At 44.3% G+C, this 23,915-nt stretch overlaps 1 protein-coding gene across 5 annotated transcripts in view; it reads right to left on the bottom strand.

Moving 5' to 3' along the window:
* Positions 1 to 5,637: 5,637 nt before the first annotated feature.
* The window catches only part of DOCK10 (dedicator of cytokinesis 10), a 271,137-nt gene continuing 252,859 nt past the window's right edge, over positions 5,638 to 23,915 (bottom strand). For all 5 annotated transcript variants that reach the window (XM_047082997.1, XM_047082998.1, XM_047082994.1 and 2 more), the window contains exons 51-56: positions 17,990 to 18,136; positions 15,261 to 15,471; positions 13,625 to 13,815; positions 11,661 to 11,761; positions 11,370 to 11,508; positions 5,638 to 6,389 (exon numbers count right to left, since the gene is read on the bottom strand). In XM_047082997.1, coding sequence (XP_046938953.1) covers positions 6,273 to 6,389; positions 11,370 to 11,508; positions 11,661 to 11,761; positions 13,625 to 13,815; positions 15,261 to 15,471; positions 17,990 to 18,136 — 906 coding nt within the window. In that variant the 3' untranslated portion in view covers positions 5,638 to 6,272. The remainder of the gene's footprint in view (positions 6,390 to 11,369; positions 11,509 to 11,660; positions 11,762 to 13,624; positions 13,816 to 15,260; positions 15,472 to 17,989; positions 18,137 to 23,915) is intronic.

Below are 23,915 nucleotides of genomic sequence, written 5' to 3'. Positions count from 1 at the left end.
TTTCCCAGGAAACCACAGCACTCTCTCCTATAATCAGTCAGTGGCACTATAGTTTGAGATAACATGATGTTAGCCTTTGGGGAGGGTTCATGCACAGATGAACCTTTGGGGAGGGTTCATGCACAGATGACACAACAGGTAGGCTGTCATTCCTGGCTTCTGTGCCCAGCACGTTGCTGGTTGCTCATACCTTCTGGGAGCAGAGGTGGTCTCACGTAATCCTCCCCAATCCAGCATTCCAGGCAACAACCTGTCTTTGATTGGAATTGGCATTTGAATTGGAACCCATATGGTTCCAAGCACAGATGGGGAAGATGTGGGCTCTCTGCCTCAGGAGGATAGGGCTGGGTGAAGGGCCAGAGTAGGGACCACAGTGAGGCAACCTGGGTGACTGGGTGATGCGGAGGGCACGAGAATATAAGGGAACTGGGGGCAAAAAGGAACTGGGAAGCTTCCAAATGAAAACATCATATCATTAATAGTTCTGCCTAAATTTGTTCCTGTACATAAATGTATCTAGTGTCAAATATTTCAGTAGCAAAACAGAGAACTGAAAAGAAATAGGAAAGCAGTGAACTCTGATATTTTCAAAAAAATTCTTGTAAAAAAAGAGATTCAAGGGGGACCAGTGGCTCAGCCAGTTAAGAGTCCGACTTAGGCTCAGGTCATGAGCTCACAGTTTGTGGGTTCAAGCCTCATGTTCGCTCTGTGCTGACAGCATGGAGCCTGGAACCTGCTTCGAGTTCTGTGTCTTCCTCGCTCTTTGCCCCTCACCCACTCACATTCTCTGTCTCTGTCTCTCTCAGAAATAAACATTAAAAAAATATTAAAAAAAAGAGATTCGAGGACACTTGTTCCTACGATGACTTCTGGTTTCAAACCCATCGTCCCACAGTTTGCTCTTCCTCCCTCTGCTCCCTGTCCGCCCCCCCCCCCCACCGCCCCAGCGTTTTTTCTGGAACTGCTCCATCCTGACAGAAGTTTGAGAACTTGGCTCCAGAACTCTGAAGTGCAGTGCAGCAATCTGAACTGCCAAGACCACAAAGAAGATTAAGACAAAATATGCCTTCAAGGAAGGCATGACATGGTTGGAAAGAACACATGGACACATGAAAAGAAAATGTAACTAAGAAAAGGAAAATGGATGATAAAGGCGATATGGCCAATGAAGGGCAGAGGAGGTGAAATCCAGGTGAACAAGGGTCATAAGCAAAGCTTCTGGAAAGCTGTTGCCTTGAGCCATTCCCAAAAAAAAGAGTCTATGTGGAGGTGTCCATGCAGGAAATGTAGTGGGAACCAATCTGCCTCTTTGGAGTTCTCCTCAGAGGATGACTGGGCATAGGGGAGGAGCTGAACTGTGATGTAGTTCCAGATGGCCTCAGGAGCTGAGAGCTGAGATGGCCTTTCGGAGCTGTCTTGAATTGGGGCAATGAAGCCAGGCCTTTGCAGTTTCCACCATCAACCAGTCATTGAGGGCCAGCTTCGTCAGGGTGAGTGATGTGACCTTGGGCCAGGGGGACTCAGTTGAGAGCCCTTAGCTTCCGGGGGGTACCAGCAACTGGCAGAAAGGGTGTTTCAGTCCTAAAGGGATGGAGCTGGGGTGGTGTCACAGCGTGCACCACCAGTTTGAATTCCCATGGTCCTGAGGTCTATGGGTCGGATTTGTGTGGTTGGAGAAAAGGAAAAGGGATCTTTCAGTCCGAAGAGGCACATGATAGGTTTTGTTTTTTGTTTTTTGTTTTTTGTTTCCAAGTGAGCAGAACACGGTAGCTCTAAGTCAAGGGTACATGTAAGCAAACAGGCGGGATAAGAAACTAGGAGGAGGACAAGGGGCTTCCTGTAGGGAATCTTGAACATTAGCCATGCCTGTACTTCTGTACTTCATCACTTTCTGAACAAAAATATCACATTATCAGCATATGATATGATATCTATTTTTAAATATATATAATTTTTCACTGATACAAATGTGGGAGTGAAGGATATGGGGACCACTTGTTATAAGCAAATTAAAATTTTGTTGTTACATTTTATTTCTTTTTGATATATATATATATATAGAGAGAGAGAGAGACAGAGAGCACACACAAGTGGGGGAGGGGCAGAGAGAGAGGGAGACCCAGAATCCCAAGCAGGCTCCAAGCTCTGAACTGTCAGCACAGATCCCGACATGGGGCTTGAACTCACAAACCATGAGATCTTGACCTGAGCTGAAGTCAGATGCTTAACCGACTGAGCCACCCCATGAGGCACCCCATGTTATAAGCAAATTTAAAGTGTGATTTGGGATCATTTGTCACATTTGCTCTCAAATTTGTTTCATTTCCTAATTGCTCATAAGAGTACTGCTCAAAGAGTACATATCATCTATCTATCTATCTATTTATCTATCTATCTATCATCTATCTATCATCTATCTATCTATCTATCTATCTATATCTATCTGTATCTTTCTGGCGTTCGACTATACTATGAGATGAAAAATCAGTCTGCAAATATGGTAAAATCTTGCAGAGCAACCTTCAGGATTCTGAAAGCTGATATTTCCTTGTAACATGTTCTCCATGTTTCAGAAAGCTATATGTCATTATGAAGGAAACAGGCTGATGGGGCCCTTTCATATTGGCCTCAAAATGGACGAGAACACAGTTAAAATAGGGACATACTGGGTGACTTTGGATAATGGACACTTGTTTGTAAGGTAATTGTTACTCAAAATGCAGGGACACGTTAATTTTTTTATAGGCTGTGCATTTTGCACTTTGAAATGAGAATGGGAAGAGAGGTAGCTGCTGGGTGGGATGATGAATGGATGGTGGACAGAGCCAGGACTGAACCTAAGCACTAGTTCCACAAATTCTGTGTTGGATACTTTCCAGAGTAAATATGGAAAATGATGCCACTTGTCTTATTTTTGTTCTTTCCATTCGTAGAACTGTGAAATTTACTACCATTTTTTTTTACAGAGCTTATTTTGAGGAGTTATTAATTTGAGTAAAATACTGTAGATTGTTTTGAGAAAGGTTATATAAAGATAAAAAGAATATAAAATAAGAATTCAGTGTCTTGGCAACTGAAAATCGGGTCTCTGGTTTACAAGGCAGAGTCTTCTGCAAAGGATATTTTTAGAGATAGTTAATTAGAGTACTCAGTGGAATTTTTATACCTGTTGTGCCTGAGAGTCCCATGGAGCTGGGTATAGCTCCTAGGGGTTTCTATTTCAGGAGGTTTGAAACAACCCAGAGATGTGCATTTTAACATGCGTCCTGCCTGATTCTGAAGCAGATGATCTGCTGTCCGCATCTAGTGATCACTACGCTTACCTAAAAAAATTTTGAATAGGAATCTGCACATGCTTATAGGGTCTAGGCAGGAAATACGAATAAGGGGCGCTGATCTGGTGTAAGTCAATTAGGGCCTGGTGCCAACTCTGGCAAGCTGGAAAGCACATATAATGGGGTCCACAGTGTCTCCGTTTTAACTGATTGCTGTCATGTGGGAATATGAATCTGGCATTGCCAGAGAGCCTGATTCTTTTAACAGATACCAAGAAGCTGGAATTTTATGTGTCCAGATATTTAAGTGTTGATATCTAATTGAAAAAACTAAAGACACCATGTGGAACAGATAAGACGTGTGTGTTGGTTTCAGTCGGAGAAGCCAGTTCAATGCATCTGGTCTAAAGAAGGAAGGAGAGGCGTCTGGGTGGCTTAGTCAGTTGAGACTCTAACTCTTGACTTTGGTTCAGGTTGTCATCCCAGGGTTGTGAGATTGAGCCCCTGTGCTGGGCCCCATGATGAGTGTGCAGCCTAAGGTTCTCGATCTCTCTCTCTCTCCTTCTGCTCCTCCCCCCTGCTTATGTGCTCTCTTTCTAAAATAAAATTTAAAAAAAAAAGGAAGGAAGGAACACAACGCTTTGGGATTGTGCAGAGTGAGTTTTGATGCTGTTAAGGCAGAATGGTCTTAGTTGATTTTCTCTAGATAGGTTGCAAAAACTACACTATTTAGTGGGAGTAAAAAAAAATCTATTATTTCCGATTACTTCCTTAGAGATTTTATTTGCAGATTTGGACAGGCATCCCATGTTTCACAGTGTCAGGGCAGGGGGGTGAATGTGTTGGGATGGGCTCGAGGACTTGAAGCTAAGGGTGGGAATTGGGAGGGAACAACAGCAGGAGCAGAGTCTTCCTAAGTTCCTGGGGCCAGAATGATGCAAAATTAGGTTAGAAGAGCAAAGATTCTAACACAGCCAGACAGATACCAGAGAGCTGGAGTCAGGATGAAGCTGGGAGTGATACCTTGAATCAGATGTTAGCTCATCACAGGGTTTTGTTTTGTTTTGTTTTTTAATAAAGCAGTGAGTTCTATTTTAGAAAAGAACAGTTACATACATTTTGAGTGATCAGAATTTTCATCTAATATATTGTTCCATCCCTTCTGCATTCACAGCATTTAAATATGTCTAAGCTCGACCTTCCTTTGTGGCCCTCTGTAGACCCTGGCCAACGGACTTTTGAAGGAGAAAGACGAACTCAGCCAAAGTACCCTAATTTGAGGCTGGACCTTTGGAATGGCTGTGGAGGATGAATATAAAATGATATTCCTGAGCTTGCCTTCTGCATCTGGAGGCAGCTCAGATCAGTCTCACTGCTGCCAGCGTTGGCTGGGGGACAGGGGTGGCCGAGGGAGGAGGTAGGATGTGTTAGTGGTTCCCAGACCCGGCTGGAGATCAGTCACAACTCTGTTGAAAACACAGATCGGCCAGGATGAGCTCATAATGCTGCAGTAACAAACAGGTCCTGAATCGTGGGGACCTTAATACAACCAAATGTATTTCTTTTTTTTTATTTAAAAAAAATTTTTTTTAACATTTATTTTTGAGACAGAGAGAGACAGAGCATGAACAGGGGAGGGGCAGAGAGAGAGGGAGACACAGAATCGGAAGCAGGCTCCAGGCTCTGAGCCATCAGCCCAGAGCCCGACTTGGGGCTTGAACTCACAGACCGCGAGATCGTGACCTGAGCCGAAGTCGGACGCTCAACTGACTGAGCCACCCAGGCGCCCCAACCAAATGTATTTCTTACTCAGACTCTATCAGTGGGAATGTTAGTTCGACAAGGTTAGTGTGTGTGTGCGTGTGTGTGTGTGCTCATTGTGGTCACTTGGGGACTCAGGCTGATAGAGGCTTCATCTCCATGTGACTGCTTCGGTGAAGGGACTGGGCAGCACCACCCACTGGCTTTTAAGGATCTGCCTGAAGATGACACACATCACTTCTGCTCACATTTCAAAAGCAAGTCACGTGGTCAAGTCTAACTTCAAAAGAGGCAGGAACGGGCACTCCTACCACAGGTTTATAGAGTGTAGAGATGGAATATTTGTGAAGAGTCCTATTAAATACCACAACCCTTAAGATTCTGATTCATTCTATCTTCCCCAATCATTCTAGTGATCTAACTTTGGAAACCCCTGGCCCATCCAATTGATCTTTGGAAGAACTGCCTGGCTGCTGGTTGAGTTCTTTTCCTGCCTTCTTGAAAAGGCACCGCAGGGAGTGAGTGTAAGATTGCGTTAGCAGACGTCCAGCAGTGAACCACTTTTAGGAGCAATTCACCCACTCTTCAAGAGGGAACCAAATGCAAAGGAATTGTATTTTTTATTTCTATGAACAACAAAATACATAATTTCACATCCCATTGCTTTTGAGAGCACATATATTACAAATAAAGGAACTCCACAAACTTTAGAGATTAGTATTTATCAACATGTTTGTACACATACACAAATATTTTAATATAATGGTATCTGAAATGTTATTCATATAATTTTAGCACTGTCATAAGTATTAACTAAAAAGGCTCTTTTAAATTTGGTAAAAACCATATATTTTACAATCTTCTATTTACATTTGGAATATGCTTAAATGTTACAAAAACATTCACTTTGACCTTTAAAATATGTGTACTAGGACTCGGTATTGAACATATTATAACTGACAGCAAACTTAGGGTTTGCTTTTGAGCTACACATTCGTTGGAATTTCACGGCAAATATTCAGCTTGGCTTGATCAATGCTGCTCAAAGGAATAAAAAAATCATAAGAAATGTGCAAAGCCGAAAGCTGGCGAAATTCTCAAGCTAGCGAGGTAAAAAAAAAAAAAAAATATTAACACTATAAAAACTTCGAATAAATTAAGTCTTTCTCTTCCCCGAGATGAGCTACAAATTCAGAAGGGTCCCTTCGAGGCGTGTCTGATGCGGTAGACCTCCCCTCAAGCGTCCTCACTGGTTGAGATGGAGACAGTGGGTAAAGGGGCAGCCGGCCTGCTAATTACTCGAGGACAGGTTCGCTCCGCTCCGCGCTTTGACGGGTCGTCCCTGCACATAATCTTGACAGGACAAAATACAACAGGACAAAACAGAGCGAAAATCGAGAGTTTCATGTTAATATCACCAAACGCGAAATTAAAAGCCAGAACAAGGATCTTTTTCTTCCCCACAAGGATTCTGCAAGCTTTTGGAAATGTACTTATTAGAGTAGTTCTGAAGAATTTTTTTTTTTTTTTCCAAGCCCATGCCGTCAGCATTGTGGCAAGATTTAAAATAGCTTCACGGCATAAGAGACTCTTAAAGACTGAGAATAAACTGAGGGTTGATGGGGGGTGGGAGGGAGGGGAGGGTGGGTGATGGGTATAGAGGTGGGCACCTTTTGGGATGAGCACTGGGTGTTGTATGGAAACCAATTTGACGATAAATTTCATATATTGAAAAAAAAATAGCTTCACGGTACTCTTCAGCTATCACATATGAATTTATAAGTGAACCGCTTTATGATGGTATCTGAATAATTCCAGAATTTTACTTTACTTTAAAAGTTTGTAATTTGTATTGTCATCTACAAGAAAGGGAAGCATCTGAAAGGTCATTTAAATGTTTGCATTAATGGAAATTCAATGTACGAAAAAAAAAATATACCTTGACCTGACTTTGAAAATAATATTAACGTGTCAAATAATACTCTCCTGTCAGATCTGTTCAAATAATGAAATGTAAATATTATAACAAGAGTAGACCCCCTGGACATCTCTAAGATGTATCTCTGTAAAGAAGAGACTTAATGAATATTTCAAATTTCTAGTTATGAAGATTTTCCCACTAGCTTCCCAAATTACTGTGGTTTAGCTCTAACCTTCTTCTAAGACAGATTAACACTTCTGTCTGCACAAGGCACCAAGCATCTGGGTACCCTATACCGCCAACAAATTCTTACGATCAACGCCACAAGTTCTGCGCCAGTAATTTGGGAAATAATGTGTGCCTAGAGTATCTGAAGCTCCCAGAACAATATGACTTGGCATCTTGCCTACTTGGCACTGTGGCAGAGTAGATCTGTTCCTCTCTCTGTACTTTATATTTGAGATCCATTCCCGCTGCTGACTTCACTATGCTGTCGTCCTCACCGCTGGAGCCGACTCCAAATGAGCATCTTATATTTATGTTTCATCCAGTTACTTACATGTATGTCTCACGCCTCCATTAAAGGACGCTTTGATGTTTTGGCTACTTTTAAAATAGTGTGGCGTTCCCGGCTGCCTATAAAGGTAGTTATTGTCTGCCTGTCATTTAGCAACTCCAACTGCTTTATCTCGTCTATCCTTTTTATCCTCTTCCATCTCATTCCTTACACTGACGTTTCTTTCACTAATTAGGTGGCTTTAGGATACCCTGTTAGCTAAGATTTTTCTGGACACTCTTGGAATGAGTTGCATAATTAATTCTATTTCTTTCTTTTTGTTAATTTTTAACAATGTTTTATTTTTTATTTTTGAAAGAGAGAGAGAGAGAGAACAGGGGAGGCCAGAGAGAGAGAGAGACACAGAATCCGAAGCAGGCTCCAGGCTCTGAGCTGTCAGCACAGAGCCTGATGAGGGGTTCGAACCCACGAACTGTGAAATCATGACCTGAGCTGGAGTCGGACATTCAACCGACTGAGCCACCCAGGTGCCCCAATTAATTCTATTTTTGTTTTTCTAAAGTTCTGTATCTATTCTAACCCTTCCTTCCTTCCTTCCTTCCTTCCTTCCTTCCTTCCTTCCTTTTCTTTCCTTTTCTTTCGCAGCAGGCTAAAGTTTATTAGTGTATAAGATCAGAAAGGAAGAATGGTAGGAAAGCTTTCAGAGAGGGGACATTCAAAAGTGAATGCCCACTATTTCTATTTTTAAAAGTTCAATGGTAGAATTTCTCTCTTCCCTGTAATTATATATGTAACTTTTCCCAGAACATGTCATGAGTATAAAAGTATGTGAATGTATTCATGCATTACAGATTATGGTTTGCTCATGCATTACAGGATTATACTAAACTTTGACTACTCTTCCCTCCAGTACACTTTGAACCCAATCATTATGGCCAGGTGCCTTTTCATTAAGAAAAATTGAGAAAAGAAGCAAATAATTTTTGTTGTTGTTGTAAATCTGAACTGAGGTAAATACCCATTTTTAAAAATACTATGGACTTTGTAGATCTTTATCACTGGCTATCTATTTCTGATTTCAGGAAATTGTTCATTACAACCAACAAGTAACACTTGTCAGTACTTGCCATGACAATAGCTTCTTTTGCTCTAGATAACTTATGTTTTGCTATGGACAATTTATACTTATGATTGATAATTATCGATTAACCAGTTCTTCCTCTAGAATCTCTTTTACAGAGCTAGGAGTTAATACTTTGTCCTCATTTCAATCTAAGGTGGAAATGTAGTCGAGTAAATCAGTTTTAAGGAAAACTTTTTTTGAAGATATCTATTTTACTGAATAATATAATCTGTGCCATCCATCCATTTCTTTTCTTTGTGTCAATTTCCAGGAAGCACAGAACCTTTGTTTTGACTTTGCTTCTTTTAGCAAAGGTTTCCTGGGAAAAAAAAATTATTTTTCTCTCCTCTTAATCACCTGGTTCTTGTCTTTGTCTCTTTTGTTTGTTTTATTTTGTTTTTGTTGCAATTTGAGGTATACGGAACCTCTGTTCAGGATACGAATGAGCTCAATCAAATACACTTTATAAATTGGGGGAGTATGAATTTTCTTTTTAAAAGCTAAGTTGTTGGGGTGCCTGGGTGGCTCAGTCGGTTAAGCGTCGTACTCTTGATTTTGACTCAAGTCATGAGTTTAGGTCATGATCTCGCGGTTCTTGAGTTGGAGCCCTGAATTGGGCTCCATGGCTTGGGATTCTCTCTCTTGTTCCTTCTCTCTCTGCCCCTCCCCTGCAGGCGTGTGCTCTCTCTCTCTCTCTCTCAAAATAAATAAATAAAATAAACTTACAAAAAAAGCTAAGTTGTTAACTTTGATTGGCAAGCTCCCCCCCACCCCACATCAACCTATCTTGAAATGGAAATAAAGCTCTTCTAATGAAACACTCAGAGAACACTAGCCACTATGGAGATATCTGGGGAATATGAACAAGTAGGAAGGGGTAGGCAGACTAGAAGGCCACAAAGGACAGTGTAGACATAAGGAAAGAAAAACATACCACTTTTGCTTATAGTACTGAGGGAAATACTAGACACAGAGGAACAGAAGCTGTACAGACACGGACCGTGACAAAGCTGTCAGGAGAAAAAAGAGAAAAGCATTTTTTTGCCAGAAGTTTCAAGGTCAGATGCAATTTATAGTTGGAAACAAGCATTTCTTCACCACCTTTCCCAACTTTAAGATCCATTGGCTTGTTATTTTTGTTTCACTCTCAGATGTGATCACCCCTTGCAAGCGAGGCATCCCTCTTGAGTTTTTAATTCCCATCACCTCTTAATCATCTGAAACCACTAAGAATAATCCCTCATTGAGGAATCCTAGCCAGGAAGATAAATGATCTCCAACGTAAGTCCATTAACCAATGTTTTTGGCTACTCTGGAGAGTTTAAAATGTGGGTAAAAGGAGGGGTGCCTGGGAGGCTCGGTCGGTGAAGCGTCCAACTTCGGCTCAGGTTATGATCTCGCGGTCCGTGAGTTCGAGCCCCGCGTCGGGGTCTGTGCTGATGGCTCAGAGCCCGGGGCCTGCTTCGGAGTCTGTGTCTCCCTCTCTCCCTGCCCCTCCCCTGCTCACGTTCTCTCTCTCTCTGTCTCAAAAATAAATAAACGTTACAAAAAAATTAAAATGTGAGTAAAAGGAAATGGAGAAGAAGAAAAAAGAAACATGTGGGAAATGCACTCAGAAGAAAACATTCATGTGATACATTTCAGGCTTTGTGAATAGTGTGGATAGTGCTTGACCATTTATTTAAAAAAAAAATTTTTTTTAACGTTTATTTATTTTTGAGACAGACAGAGACAGAGCATGAACGGGGGAGGGCAGAGAGAGGGAGATGCAGAATCGGAAACAGGCTCCGGGCTCCGAGCGGTCAGCACAGAGCCCGACGCGGGGCTCGAACCCACGGACCGCGAGATCGTGACCTGAGCCGAAGTCGGCCGCTCCACCGACTGAGCCACCCAGGCGCCCCAGTGCTCGGCCATTTAAAGAGACGAAAGGAAACGCATTTTTAGTGAGTGGCTACTACGCATGAGGCACTATCAGGAGATTATTCAAATTGTCCCCCTCCCTCAATTATTCCATAAAGAGCACATCTAACTTCTGGAGGGGGCCACGGGTAATAAGATAGATGGCCAGGTCCAGTGTGAGAGTTGATGGATGCTGGGAAGCCAAAGGATAGCACTTGGCTTTGGACCACTTGATTATGTGTCCCTCCCGAGTTCCGTGATTAATGAATATCCAGATTTTGTGCGCAGCTTTATAGAACATGCTGGCTACATGCCAGAAATCATGGATAACTTGCTGGTGGGGTAGAGGATCGAGTTTTACCCAGTTCTGCACATCTTCAGGAGGCCCAGCCTGCGTAGAGGCAGTCTCCATCTCGGTGAGCCAGGCCCTTAGTCCTGGCGTTCCTCTGGAGTATGGTGCAGAGACCCCTGGTGGCGGAACTGTGGGACTCCGTGTCACAGCCTGGGAGTTGGGACGTCCTACATCCGGGACGGGAGTGGCAGCAAACCTAGTGGAACGTCGCCCGCTGTTCCTTACTGTCTAATAGGTTCCATCTGTTCTAGAAAACCAATAGCTCATATGGTCTGGCTAAACATATCTGAGAACTTCGGAAATCACCTGGGTTCTCATCTTCTTTTTTGTTTTTTAAATAGATTTTTCCCCAACCTGATCTCTCTTTGGAGAGGCATGGAGTGCTGTAGGTGGAGGAGGGAGCAACTCGGCGCCATGGTGGTCACGAAAGAGAGGAGGCATTTACAGGCCTCCTGGCACCGGGGCTAAAATGGGCACTTCCTATGAACTGGCAGCGTGGGCCGCCTCCAGGAACGTCTTACCTGCTCATTCATGATGGTGGAGAGTTCACTGAGCATGTCCTTATAATGGGACCTCAGCTCTTCCTGGTACTCCAGCTGATCCTCCTTGATGAGGCGCTCATTCACATCAAGGGCCTGTCCACACGCGTCTGCAAATTGCCTTTGGGGACAGCAGTCAGCAAATTAACAGCCAGCCCCAGAAAGCGGCAACTCAAAGTCGGGCCTCGGTGAGACTCTGCTGCCTTGGAGAGGGTCGGGCGGGTGGCTCCTGCCCGAAGGAGTTCCAGAACATTCCGACCAAGAAAAGCTTACCTGAATATTTCCTTCAGAAGTTTTACTTGGTTGTCAGGGTATCTCTTCGCATTGGTTTCTTCAAGGAAAGCTCGTGCGTAGGCCATCGGCCCAGCGTTAACCTGTGGGGGGAGAAGAGAAACGTCTGAGGAGAAACCCATCTCCCCCTTGGCTGGAGCCTTCTCCGCAGCTAGAAGGAGTAGCTTCCATCATGCAGTGCCCACATCCTCTCATGCTGCTGCGGGGTCCACCGATTTGTTACCTGTCTTCTCTGCTGTCCCCCCACTCAGAAGTAAGTTACCGAAGGATTCAGCTGCGTGCTACACCTCACGGTACCTTCTCTCAAACGGTCACTTGTCCCTCGTTGCACATTTTTTGTCACGTCTGCACTCGGCTTGCACCCTTACTTTCTTACTATCTTTGAAACCTAGACTCGTTTTGATTTACTCACGTTGAATTTTAATATCTGTGAAATCAAATGGGTGATGTACTCCTTATTTTATTTTATTTTCTGTATTCACATTCAAGTCAACACTTCACTATCAATGGCAGCCATTCGCGTATGCACCACCCTGGGAGTCACTGTTTTACCGGATTCCGCTTAACAGTCTGGCCTACATTCCGGCCGGAGGAGGCATTTATCAGATTTTCCGAATGAACACACGATGCCAGGACCCACTCCTGCTCGCACACATGCGCAGGCTTCCATTCACGAAGGAGTCCGTACCCTTTAGTGCTTATGGTCTCTTCATTGTGACTGTGGGGCTTGGAAGGAATAAGGTCACAGCAGAAGGAAGCTAACACTGTATTCGAGCTGCCTTCAGATGCCCGTGCCTGCCAGGTATTGCCAGCATGGCACAATGACTAAACATTCTGGATGTTCCCTTTCGTGCCCCCCGGTCCAACGTCCACCTTCCTTGACACAGCTCTATGCCGAGAGAAGCTGTCCCGTTTGGAGGACAGCAATGGTGCTTTTGCCTTCCGGCTTAAAAAAAAAATTATTATTACTATTTCGAGTCAGCCATGGGGACACGGAGGAAAGCTGGGCGGGGAAGAGGAGAGCAGGTCAACATCAGGGTCGGCCTCACTGATTTTTCCTTTTTGCCTCGGGCTCCTATGTAGTTCCACACGGCATTGTTACGGGCCTGCCTTTGTTTAAAACTTTAACTCTTTGCTCATTATAAATTGTTGGCATCGCACAAATATTATTCTATCCTGGGTACTGAGGTTTTTGATGCCCACTCTCATTTTGTGCCCGAGGTGAGTGCCTCACCCGAATCTCCCTGGTCCCAGCCGGGCTGGGTTTGTTGGCCACAGGGTTTCCTCTGTGTGGTCCTCTATCTGGCAGGGGTAGCCTCAGCAGCTGGCTCTCCCAGCTCTCGCTCTGTTCAACTCACTCTTGTCTCCTCTCCAGCTCCGGATCTAGGGGTGGGTAACAGCCCCTCGGTCTTGTCAGCTCCTGTGCCCACCGTGTTGTTTGTCCTAAATACTGCTTATACCTCTGCAAACAGTCTGTTTGTTCTCTTTTCTTTAATCACCCACAGTGAGCAGGCCATCTGCTGCCTTACCAGGCCCCTGACACTCAGATAAATACCGACACACATCTTGTGAACCAATAAACATTTTCAAAGGATTTGTTTCTGAACACGTTCGTGAGGCTCTTACGGATATTGATGAGACAGCCGTATTTGTCATTCATTCATTCATTCATTCGTTCACTCATTAGATTTTCGAATATAGAATAGAGTTTATGCGGAGAAGATGGGAAAGGAGGATTTTATTTCAGCTAAACTTAAAGAAAAGAAAAAAAAGGTTCGTCTCCTGGTGTTCGCACTGGCAACAAAACAAAGTTTTCAAGACTCAGAAAAAGTTGCGGATGGTATCAGAACAGAAAAATGGCTCTCACGTCCTACGTCAGAAATTTCTAGGGCACTCGGTACCAGGTGCCATGGGCCGTGTGCGTCCCCGCTCTGGACAATGCCTACCTTCACGCTGACACTTCCTTGGACTTTGAGCTGCAGTCGGATCATGTCCACCTCGTCCATTGTGCAAAGCTGATTCAGCTCAGAAACTTTCTTGGACATCTCGTCAATGGCCACTTCGATAGGATTCAGTTCTGTGCTCGATTGGCTTATGACTTGTATTCGCTTCTTCACGTAGGGGAACAAGTGACTGGCTGCACGAAAACAACGCGAGAGAATGTAAAGCCTGAGGGTTAGGGAGGCGTCCAGGGTACCCCTGAAGGTCCGGATGATCTTGTATCTCTCTTTTGGAAAATGTTTATTTATTTCTGAGACGCACACACGCGCATGCACACACACACACACACACACACACACACACACAGTGCAAGCGGGGGAGGGGCATAGAGAGAGGGAGGCACAGAATCGGAAGCAGGCTCCAGGCTCCTAGCTGTCAGCACAGAGCCCCACGCGGGGCTTGAACTCATGGACCGCGAGATCATGACCTGAGCCGAAGTCGGTCGCTTACCCAACTGAGCCACCCGGGCGCCCCTTGTATCTCTTTTTTATACACAGCACATTCCACCCTGCACTTTTTCTGTGTATGTGAGTTATTTTTTCTCCTGTATACCATGGTGTCTAACGTCTCTTAGGTTTTGGCCCAACTAATGTTGCCTGGCTTGCCCTCGCGCACCTGGCTGGCCAACCTGTCCTCGTTCTATGGGCTGGATTAAGGCCTTTACAGTCTCCAACCACTGAAAAGATTACAGTTTCCCTCATAACTTATAATTCAAATAAAAATCACTCTAAACCACACTAACGTATGCTTCCGTCTCCACCAAATAGCATGTTATAATCTCTTTGTTCTGATCGTTTACGATAAAAGTTCTGAAAAAGTTTCCTGGAAGATGAATGTGTACTGTCATCTGGATGTCGCTGCTATTCTTGTATCCATTGCGCTATCCAGGAGTGCTCATCAAGATTCTTCTAGAATACCCTCGTGCGTCTTTCTCCTCCGTCGGCCTGAGGGGCCCCTCCCGCGTATTCCCATTTTCTCTCTCATACTCTGCTCACCTGAACGTCTTGCTTTACTTGGCTCTCTCCTACCAGACCGTGAACCCTGAGGGCAAGAGTCCTGTTGTATTTGTTTCAGCTCCCAGAACGGCGCCCGGCACCTAGCAGGCGCTCACGGCACATTTGCTCAGTAAGCGAGAGGCTCCCAGGCTCCTAGAGTAGCTCTAGACAGCGCTGGAAGGGATGTGGGAGGTCATCCCCTGCGTTCAGATGACACGTGAGGAGCCCCAGCTCCAGAATGGTTTAGAATCTTGCCCCAAGCACACAATTCTGAGAGCTGCTAACCCTCAAGTCACCGGGGGTGGGCTCAGGGAGGGACGAGTGGTTAAGTTCAGAGCTGTTCCCGGGACACCGGCACCATGACCTTTGCGGCCCTGACGTCTACAGGGAAGGGGCGGATGGGGTAACCGTAGGGGCGGTTTCTCTTCTGGTTGACTTCCCAAGGTGGGGACGCCAGCTCTCCCTGGCCAGCATTCCTAATTTCGCACATGTCGGGTGGCTGTCCGCAAGACTGCGACCACCCCCGCCCCCCGCCAGGGGGCCCGCGTTGCAGCCAGCGCTCTGCCCGGCCGCAGGCAGCACTTACTGGTCAGCACGGTGCGCCGCTTGCACTGCTCCTCTACCCCGCCGTGCTTCTTGCCCGACAGCGTAAAGGGCGTCTCGAAGACGAAGCGGTTGATGTTGTGGTGCATCTCGAAATCCGTCTTCCGGTCCTCAATTTCCTTTTCCTCAAAGAATGGTGTGACATAGGTCACCTGGATGTAGGCATATTTGGGGTCCAGATCCTTGGGGTTTACCTGGGTGGACGCGTTAACGGGGGAAGAGAGTGGTGAGCCGCAGGTGCTCCGGGAAGCGAGCAGGGCGCTCTGCGTCCCCCCCGCTGGCACCCTGCCGGCCTGTCCCTGTCCCCGTGGGGAAGAACAGGCAGTCGGATCCTTTCAGAGGCTGGGTGGCCCTGGAAGCACAGAAAGAGTAACTGGCCGGACTGCGGTCAAGCAGCCAGATGGTCGCAGAGGTAGGACTGGAGCCAAACTTTCCAGTAGTGACGTTCTTCCAAACGTACGCACCTGGCTAAGGCGTTTTACTTATAATCCTTTCTTTTCTTTTTAAGAGGTTATTTGAGAGAGAGGCGAGAGAGAGAGAAAGAGAGAGGCAGAGAGAGAGGGAGACACAGAATCCCAGGCAGGCTCCAGGCTCTGAGCTGTCGGCACAGAGCCCGACGCGGGGCTCGAACTCACAGACCACGAGATCATGACCTGAGCCGAAGTCGGCCGCTTAACCATCTGAGCCACCCAGGTGCCCCTCTTTTCTTTCTCTTCTGTAGTGAATGTCCTCACTTTTGTCTAGAACACAAGCTTTTTTTTTTCCTTTTTCTTTTTATGTATTTTTGAGAGAGAAAGAGAGAGAGAGCAGCAGAAGAGGGGCAGAGATGGGGGACAGAGGACCTGAAGCCGGCTCTGCGCTGACAACAGCGAGCCCGAAGTGGGGCTCGAACTCACGAACCATGAGATTATGACCTTAGACTAAGTTGGACGCTCAACCGACTGAGCCACCCAGGCGTCCGGAGAAAACAAGCTTCTTAAGAGTAGAAATATATCTCCTTGTCCTTCGATGATTCAGCCATGTACCTAGACCTGGGCTCGGGCTTTGTTGGCTGAGTGGATTAACTGGTTAGCCTGTCTCATGATTGCAAATATATTTATTTTCAGTTTCTCTAATACCTTCTCTTATCTGCAATAAATCATCCTATATGATTTCTTTACTAATTCTGCTTTGGTGAATAAGCTTCAGAAATAGCAAGGAAGACAGGCTAGGGGGTCCCAAGAAGAGCCAGGGAATTTTCAAGGTTGGAAGAGATGATTCTCAGCCTCTTTTCTAAAGATTTCTGGAAGAATTTTTAAACTTCTTCCAGCTTTCTCCATCTGTTTACGTACTCACTGCCTATCTGATTCCAGAAATTTGAGGAAGCTCATGAACTTATTTATGATGTTCCTAAAATTATACTGTAAGATGAGTATAACTGTATCTACTTTACAGATTAAAAAAAAAAATTCAGAGTGGTTATCTAGTTTCTCCAAGATGGATCACCAGCTGATAGAAGGTGCCATGATGGAGTGAAGACTGCAGATGTCTGCCACTAAATTGGGCATTTTTCTCATCTCACTAGGAACCCTATGTTTCCTATTTAGGAGTGCCACCATGAGGGTGATTCGAGTTCTTTCCATCTTTAAGGGGAAGGGGATCTTACCTTTCAAGCTAAGGGAGAGAGTGACGGGCACATCGTGACAATTTCTGCCCAGACCCAGGAATCTCATGCCCCGATCCCTCCAAATACCAGCTGAGTAAAAGAGGAGGGGAGAAAAGAGACCTTTTCTTTGGTGGCCCAACAGCAGCCTCCCCACTTGGGCACCAACCTGCTTTTTTTTTTTTTTTAAAACTTTTTTTTTTTTCAATGTTTATTTATTTTTGGGACAGAGAGAGACAGAGCATGAACGGGCGAGGGGCAGAGAGAGAGGGAGACACAGAATCAGAAACAGGCTCCAGGCTCTGAGCCATCAGCCCAGAGCCCGATGCGGGGCTCGAACTCACGGACTGTGAGATCGTGACCTGGCTGAAGTCGGACGCTTAACCGACTGCGCCACCCAGGCGCCCCCCAACCTGCTTTTTGAGATGCATTCCTCTGCTATATTTTTCTGTCCAACCTGTGTTGCAGACACCTGCCATTGTGTCCCCTTCTCATTCCTCCCTGGCATCGCCTGTGCCGGGCTTCTCAGAATGCCCTCTCCTCCCGGCAAACGGCTTCTCACTCTGCGATTCCCAGATCAGACATCCTTCCTCCGTGAAGCATTGCCCAGCCAAGAATGATCTGCTCAGGGAGCCCTGAACTTTCTCCCTGTGACTTAGACCTGTCTCCCGAGGAACTCCCTGGGCTCTATTTAATTAACCGTTTTCATGTAGCCGCCTCTTCTTAACCCCGTGTGCACCGTGAGCTCTGGAAGGAACAGGGGACCCAATCACTTTAACCCTTAGGTTGCTATTCAAATGCAAGTAATCTATGGCAGAAATAGAGAATTTAGTAACTTGTTTCTCAGGTTACCTAAAAGTTACTCAAATAAACACACATAACATTTTTGACCAAAAAAAAAAAAAAAATCGCCAACCATCCAATAAACAAACAGGCAAAACCTCCCGTGTGGTTGAGGCAGGTTACTTTGCAGTCAGGCAGAAAATGAAAACCTTAACAGATACAGCTAAAAAAAACTAAAAAAAAGGAGTCAGTTATTCACATGTGCATGGACGCCGATTTTCCTTTACCTTGTTGGAATCCTGGATTATCTTCACATTGTCTGCACCAAATTTATCCGCATAGAGCTTGAGCAGTCTCTGAGAAATCTCCGAGAGGCCCGTCAGCTTAGGCTCTTTATAAATATACTCCTTACCTTCCTCCTCTTCAAAAAAGCCCTATGGGAAACGCACAACGAACCACCAGTTTTATTAGGGCACTCCAATTGCAAATCACAAACACAAACAAAAGCTAATTACTTAAATAATATATCCAGTCTTCGGTTGTTATCCAAGCTATGGATCAGCACCCTATGAAATTGAAAGAAAAAGTAACGTAAAGAAAAAAAAATATCATGTTAGAATCAGCCAATAATGAAACACTCCCCACCAGGCCAAAGACCCTCCTGAGATAACCTTACACCTGTTTTCTCTGTTTGCAGAAATCCGTGGTTACACCTGCTTGCATGTATTTTGGGAGAAGAATGCCCTCATGTGGCAGCCTGGGGTAGAACACAGAGTCTGGAGTAATTTTTGGCCTTTTTCATAAGGCCTTCTTCACGTCTTTGGCACGAGCAGAGGAAACTCTGTATGTCATGTAAACGTACCTAGAGGTACGAGTCGATATGCACCCCACATCACGTCAGATGCAAAGCCATAATTCTCTGGATCGTTGTCCTAACAGGAATGACATATGGTAGGTATGTTCCCAAGTGCTGCTATTTTAAAAAGAACTGTGATATGTCTTCAGACGCCCGATGCAAGCATATGCAATTTCATTATTCCATTTACTTTGCTAATAGGTCTTTTACAATCCTGCAAAGCTAAAATAGGGGATTGAAAACAGTAACCATGCCATCATATTTATGCCATAGGAACAAGTAGGTTTCAGCCTCTGTTAATTTTATTTGTCTGGTTTGAAACGGGGCGGGGGGGGAAGGTAAGATTCTATCATCTGAGGATAACCAAGTGAGGCAATCTTCACATCTCCTTCTCTTTGAAGAGACACAGCGTCATCTTTCCTGTGGAATGCATGTGGCCTCAGAATACTGGATTAAGTGGGGAGTTAAGAACCTAGGCTCTCACGGTTTCTTCTGACTGCAGAGTTTACCTCATGCAAATGGCTTTTGAGGACCAGGTGAAGATCCGGAGGTCAGAAAGAATCTTAGCTGTACTTTTTCTGCTTTTCTCATTTCTGACTAAAAAAAGAAATATTCATTGTATGTAAAAAACACACGCAGCAAGCATTCTAATGCTGTACTTTTGGCTAACGTGAGGTGATTGATCTAAGAGTAAGGATTAAAATGCACAACCATATGGTGCTTTAAGCTCGCAAAGCATTTTTGCCAGGTTAAGTCTGACCATGTGAACAGGATACTTCGTTTCGTAAATGGGCTGTAACTGAAGACGATGAACTCGTTCATCAGCAGAGTTCTTGTCAAGCAGGTAATCGCCTGTTTCCTTGTGCGTTTCCAGAACTGACTTTGGGCTTTTCAAAGGCAGAGAAGTGTCTTGTCCAACAGTGCATGTTCAGTGTTCAACACAGAGCCTGGTCTTTAGGGGAATTTCACTCTACCTTCGTTGAATGAAGAAGCAGATGAATGAAATAGTTTTTAGAGGGCATACATCTTAAAGATGTGTATTTGCACCGGGTATGACTGGAAAAGATTCCATCGATTCTAAGAAAGATGTTTTTATTGAACGATTTTTTTTTTTAAAGAATGGTCAAGACCACATGCAGCTGAATATAGGAGTCCCCTGACCCCAAACTGCTAAAAAAAGTGACTTAGAGTATTGAAAGCACAAAACGTGCTTCACCGTCATTCCTCAAGAGTTGGTAGGGGTAGTGAGGTCTGGCCCGGTTCCCACATGGCTTCCAGCCTGCCATGATTTTTCTGTCTCTGTCTTTGTGAAGACTTGTCTGGTTCAAGGTCAGAAGTTAGTGGCTAAAATCGACAGACTGACACATCAGAGAAACAGGACTTCTGAGGCCATCAACCAGAACCCCCACAGGGCAATCGCTACAGCCACATTTGCAACTTCCTTTTCAATAAGAAAAAATGTCTCTAAGTTTCAGGAAAAGATTTTCTCACCACGCTGTGAAAACTAGCACAAAGAGACATTTTCCCTGTGAATTTTTCTCCAGTGACAAATTTCTGAGTCCAGGGTTAGCAGCAAGGGAGAGGTGGGAAGCAGGATTTTATTGTCATTACGCTGACCGTTGGCTCTGGTCTCAGTCATGACCTGTGACTTCCTTTCATCCCTGCTCCTTGATCTGCATGATGGAAACAGCACAGACTCAGAAGTCTAGTGGGAGGTCCCAAGAACAGTGCCTGGTACACAATAGGCCCTTGGTGTGTGTTAGTGCTGATGAGGAGGACAGCAATAACAAAGAAAAACATTCCGTGTCAGCAGAGCAATCTAAGCTCTGACTGGCGTGCAGGGAAAACAGCTTAACTGAGTGTGGAGTGCTTCAAAATACACATCTTCAGCTGCTCTGCACGGCAACTACAGTTTTCCTTATTATATGAAAGGTCTATTGACGCTGATTTCAATATCTTGGTAAGTGACTGATCAGAAAGAAATTGTGATTATTTACGCATTTGGCCTGAAAATAGACACCTGTTGGGACTATTTTCTGTAAGAAGTAGAAAGAAGCTGGAGTGCAAGAATTAAAAATTTCCTCTGCCGTCTTCTGGGGATCACGCAAGAGCTTCTGGGGCCAGCTCAATGGCAGTTCTGAAAACAGGGGGAACGTGTGCTTACCTTTTACCCAGAGAAACTATCAAAGCATAGCCCACTGAGCCACAGGACACTGTCTTAGGGGAGTTTTCAATTGCTACCTCTCTGAAATAAATGATTCATCAGTAGGGACACAGGTGATGACAAGCCAGGGGTCGTTTGTCTTTTGCTTCCGCCCCAAGGTTACGAGTAAACTGCCTTTCGTGGCAATGGGAAATGTGATCTCTGCATTTCCCTTGCTAGTTTGACTTTCTAAATGTCACGGTACAATGCGATACATATTCTGAGCAGTCGTTGTGAGGAAACAGCACATATTCCAGTTAAACAAGGACTCTGAATCAGCGCAGTTAACAACCCTGAGTTACGAAACGTGCAGGCAATAGATGATGATAAAAATATACTTCAGTGGAACTGGTAACTAAAATTGACTCCTTACTAGATGTTTCTGAAGATTCTTCAGAATCCACAAAGCCCCTGCATCATTACGGGGAACGTCAAATATAAGCGCCCCTGCTATTCTACTTAAGTATTTTGAAGTTCACGAGCAAAGGAATGCATTCAAAGAGGAACCTCGTGTATAAATGTGGGTCCGAAAGTATTAAAAGGCTAAATGCTAAGCTAAGCTACAAGAATGCAGACAAACATTTTCATAGAAATACAAACCTCTCTCTCAACATATATTTTAAATACATATGTGTTAAAGATAGATCTCTCTATATTTTAAACACAAATTATATGTATTAAAAATATATTCTATATCAATGACTTTCATATACATGGGGAGCCAGAAGGGTGTAGCACACGACCAGAAGGTGGTTTTTCAAACTACACATCCGCCTTCTCTCCTCCTCTTAATCTCTTTTCTGTCAAGTTTCTGAGACACATCTCCACCCATGCAGGCAAGATGGGGAACCATGAAATCTGTATCTTTTGGCCACCGGAATAAACAGTCCCCAAGCCTTTCATTTATATATTCCAAGAGCATCTAGCTGATATTCTAAGTTATGCAATGGGTATTCGCTTGCTTGCTTTCACGCTAAACGTCAGGGCCTAAGTATTTCATTGATTACAGGTGGTGTTTGATCACTACTGCTGTTTCATCAGTCTGGAAATGAATACATCAGGGACACTCTGGAGGGTGCTTTATATAGGCCGCTCTGTGTAAAATTTCCACAGTCAGTGACGTCAGGTGTTGCATTTGAAAATCCGTGTTATGCAAGACTTGCGTTCTTAAGGCCCCCGCCATGAAAAAAAGGAGTTTCCAACTTGTTTTCTATTATCTGCCTCCTTGCAGACATAATAACTATACTAGCCAATACCATGTGATGAAAGCACTACCCACACGGGACGCTAAAATATTTACCGGAAGGCCTTAGGGAGGCAAAGAGCCTATAGCATATTATATTCCCATAATCTTCGTAACATGATTGCAAGACATGCCAATTTGGATATTAAAAGATGAATTTTACAGGGACATAAAGTGCCATCATGAAAAAGAAATTATTTCTGACTACGGGGATTATGCTAATCAAGTAGTTAAGACTTTATCTTAGATCTTTAGAACTTTCATTCTGCGCACGTTCAGGGAAATGTTCAAATCGAGTTAGTATCTCTTCATCATCAAGTGTGAAGTGATGTGCACTGTCCGCTCCTGTTCAAGACATGTTCACACTCTCCACTTGGGGTCCTGGGACAGCTTTTTGAATTTCATCTGAACAGTGACGAACGAGGCTCTACATTGCCGTGTATCAAGATGACCTCCATTAGGTTTTGTTCAAAGGGGGCTGAGGTTTGGGCTTAGAAAGTACCACGCTTAGGCATGTACCCAGGTCTGCAGATTTTCCAAAACACGTTTAAGCTTAGGTTGGAACTTTTAATGAAAGACACTTGAGAATACTGGCAGCGTTAAAAGAGAAAAAAAACCAAGTGCACAGTCAGTACATGTTATTGAGGAATCTGCAAAAAGAACAAAGTTAGGTCATTTGAAAGTAGCTCTTTCCAGACCTTCCCCACTGCCCCCCTCAGTCTATTTAGTACAAGGGTTTTCAAGTATTCTTTTAGTAGGTGAGTTAAGGACCCATGGCCCCAATTTTATAGACGAAGGTAGAAAATACTGGTAGGGACACGGGGAGGGCTTAAAGAATTACAAAAAGGTATGTACCGGTCAGACAATGTGTGGATAAGGAAAGAATTTGTCTTTCCAACTTAATCGACAATAATTATGTTGAATCATTTTTGTAGGTACAAAATGATTGAATATAGGCACATTCACATGGTTCACAGAATGAGAAAATTCTTCTGTGTTCCAGAGCTCTAGGTGCCGGCGTGATTATTTCTGCCTCTGCTGCCTTTCCAAAATTTCTTTCTTTTCTTTCTTTCTTCTTTCTTTCTTTCTTTCTTTCTTTATCATTTTATTTTTTATTTTATTTTTATTTTTTTAAACATGAAATTGATGGTCAAATTGGTTTCCATACACTTCTGTTCACATCTCAAGAGACCTACTCTGCCCTACTGGGTAAAGATTTAGCCCACTGGTCATCTTTTTTGTTGGGTATTGAGACCATCACCTCTGCTCAGAGTTCCCCACCAAAGACAGCCCTATTTCTCTATGACACTCATATGGAAAGGAGGAGGGTCCGATCAGGAGACTAGCAGGGTGCCCATCAATGACCACTGCTCCAACCTCTAAGACTCTGACCACCATGCCGTTTATAATCAGCTGTGAGTCACAGTGGTCCAAAATGAGCAGACAATCTCCAACACTAAGCCTACTCTGCACGCCCTGCAAACGCGTGGTGCTCGTATTTATCTGAACGTGCGCTGGAGTGTATGTGTGGTTACGTAGGTTTTTAAACTACATCTCCCTTTGTGCGGAATGATAATACACACATAAAATAAACGATACATTTTTGTAATTCAGATAACTGGAATAAACACAATTTAGTTCGGGAAATGCCGGATGACTCCAAAATGAATGGAAGCAGGATTATCCCACCGTCGTACCCAATGTTGATTTGCACACAAAAAAGTTACGGTTCAGTAAAACCATATGGAGGGAAGTGTGAGGATTATTAGGGCATGCAAATGGAGAGAGAGAGAAAACTTACCACAGCCTGGAACCATCAAGACCAAAAGAAGAAAAGAATAAACATCTGCATTAAAATCTGGTAGGAAAGCAGCATATTTTATTTCTACCTGGTCAGTATGCCTAGATTAG

Source organism: Lynx rufus, unplaced genomic scaffold (assembly GCF_022079265.1).
Source record: "Lynx rufus isolate CCGP_SWC_20201006 ecotype Redwood Valley unplaced genomic scaffold, mLynRuf1.p SCAF_2, whole genome shotgun sequence".
Lineage (NCBI taxonomy): Eukaryota > Metazoa > Chordata > Mammalia > Carnivora > Felidae > Lynx > Lynx rufus.
The sequence above is the reverse complement of the archived record's forward strand: the minus strand, read 5'-3'. Positions and strand labels throughout refer to the sequence as shown.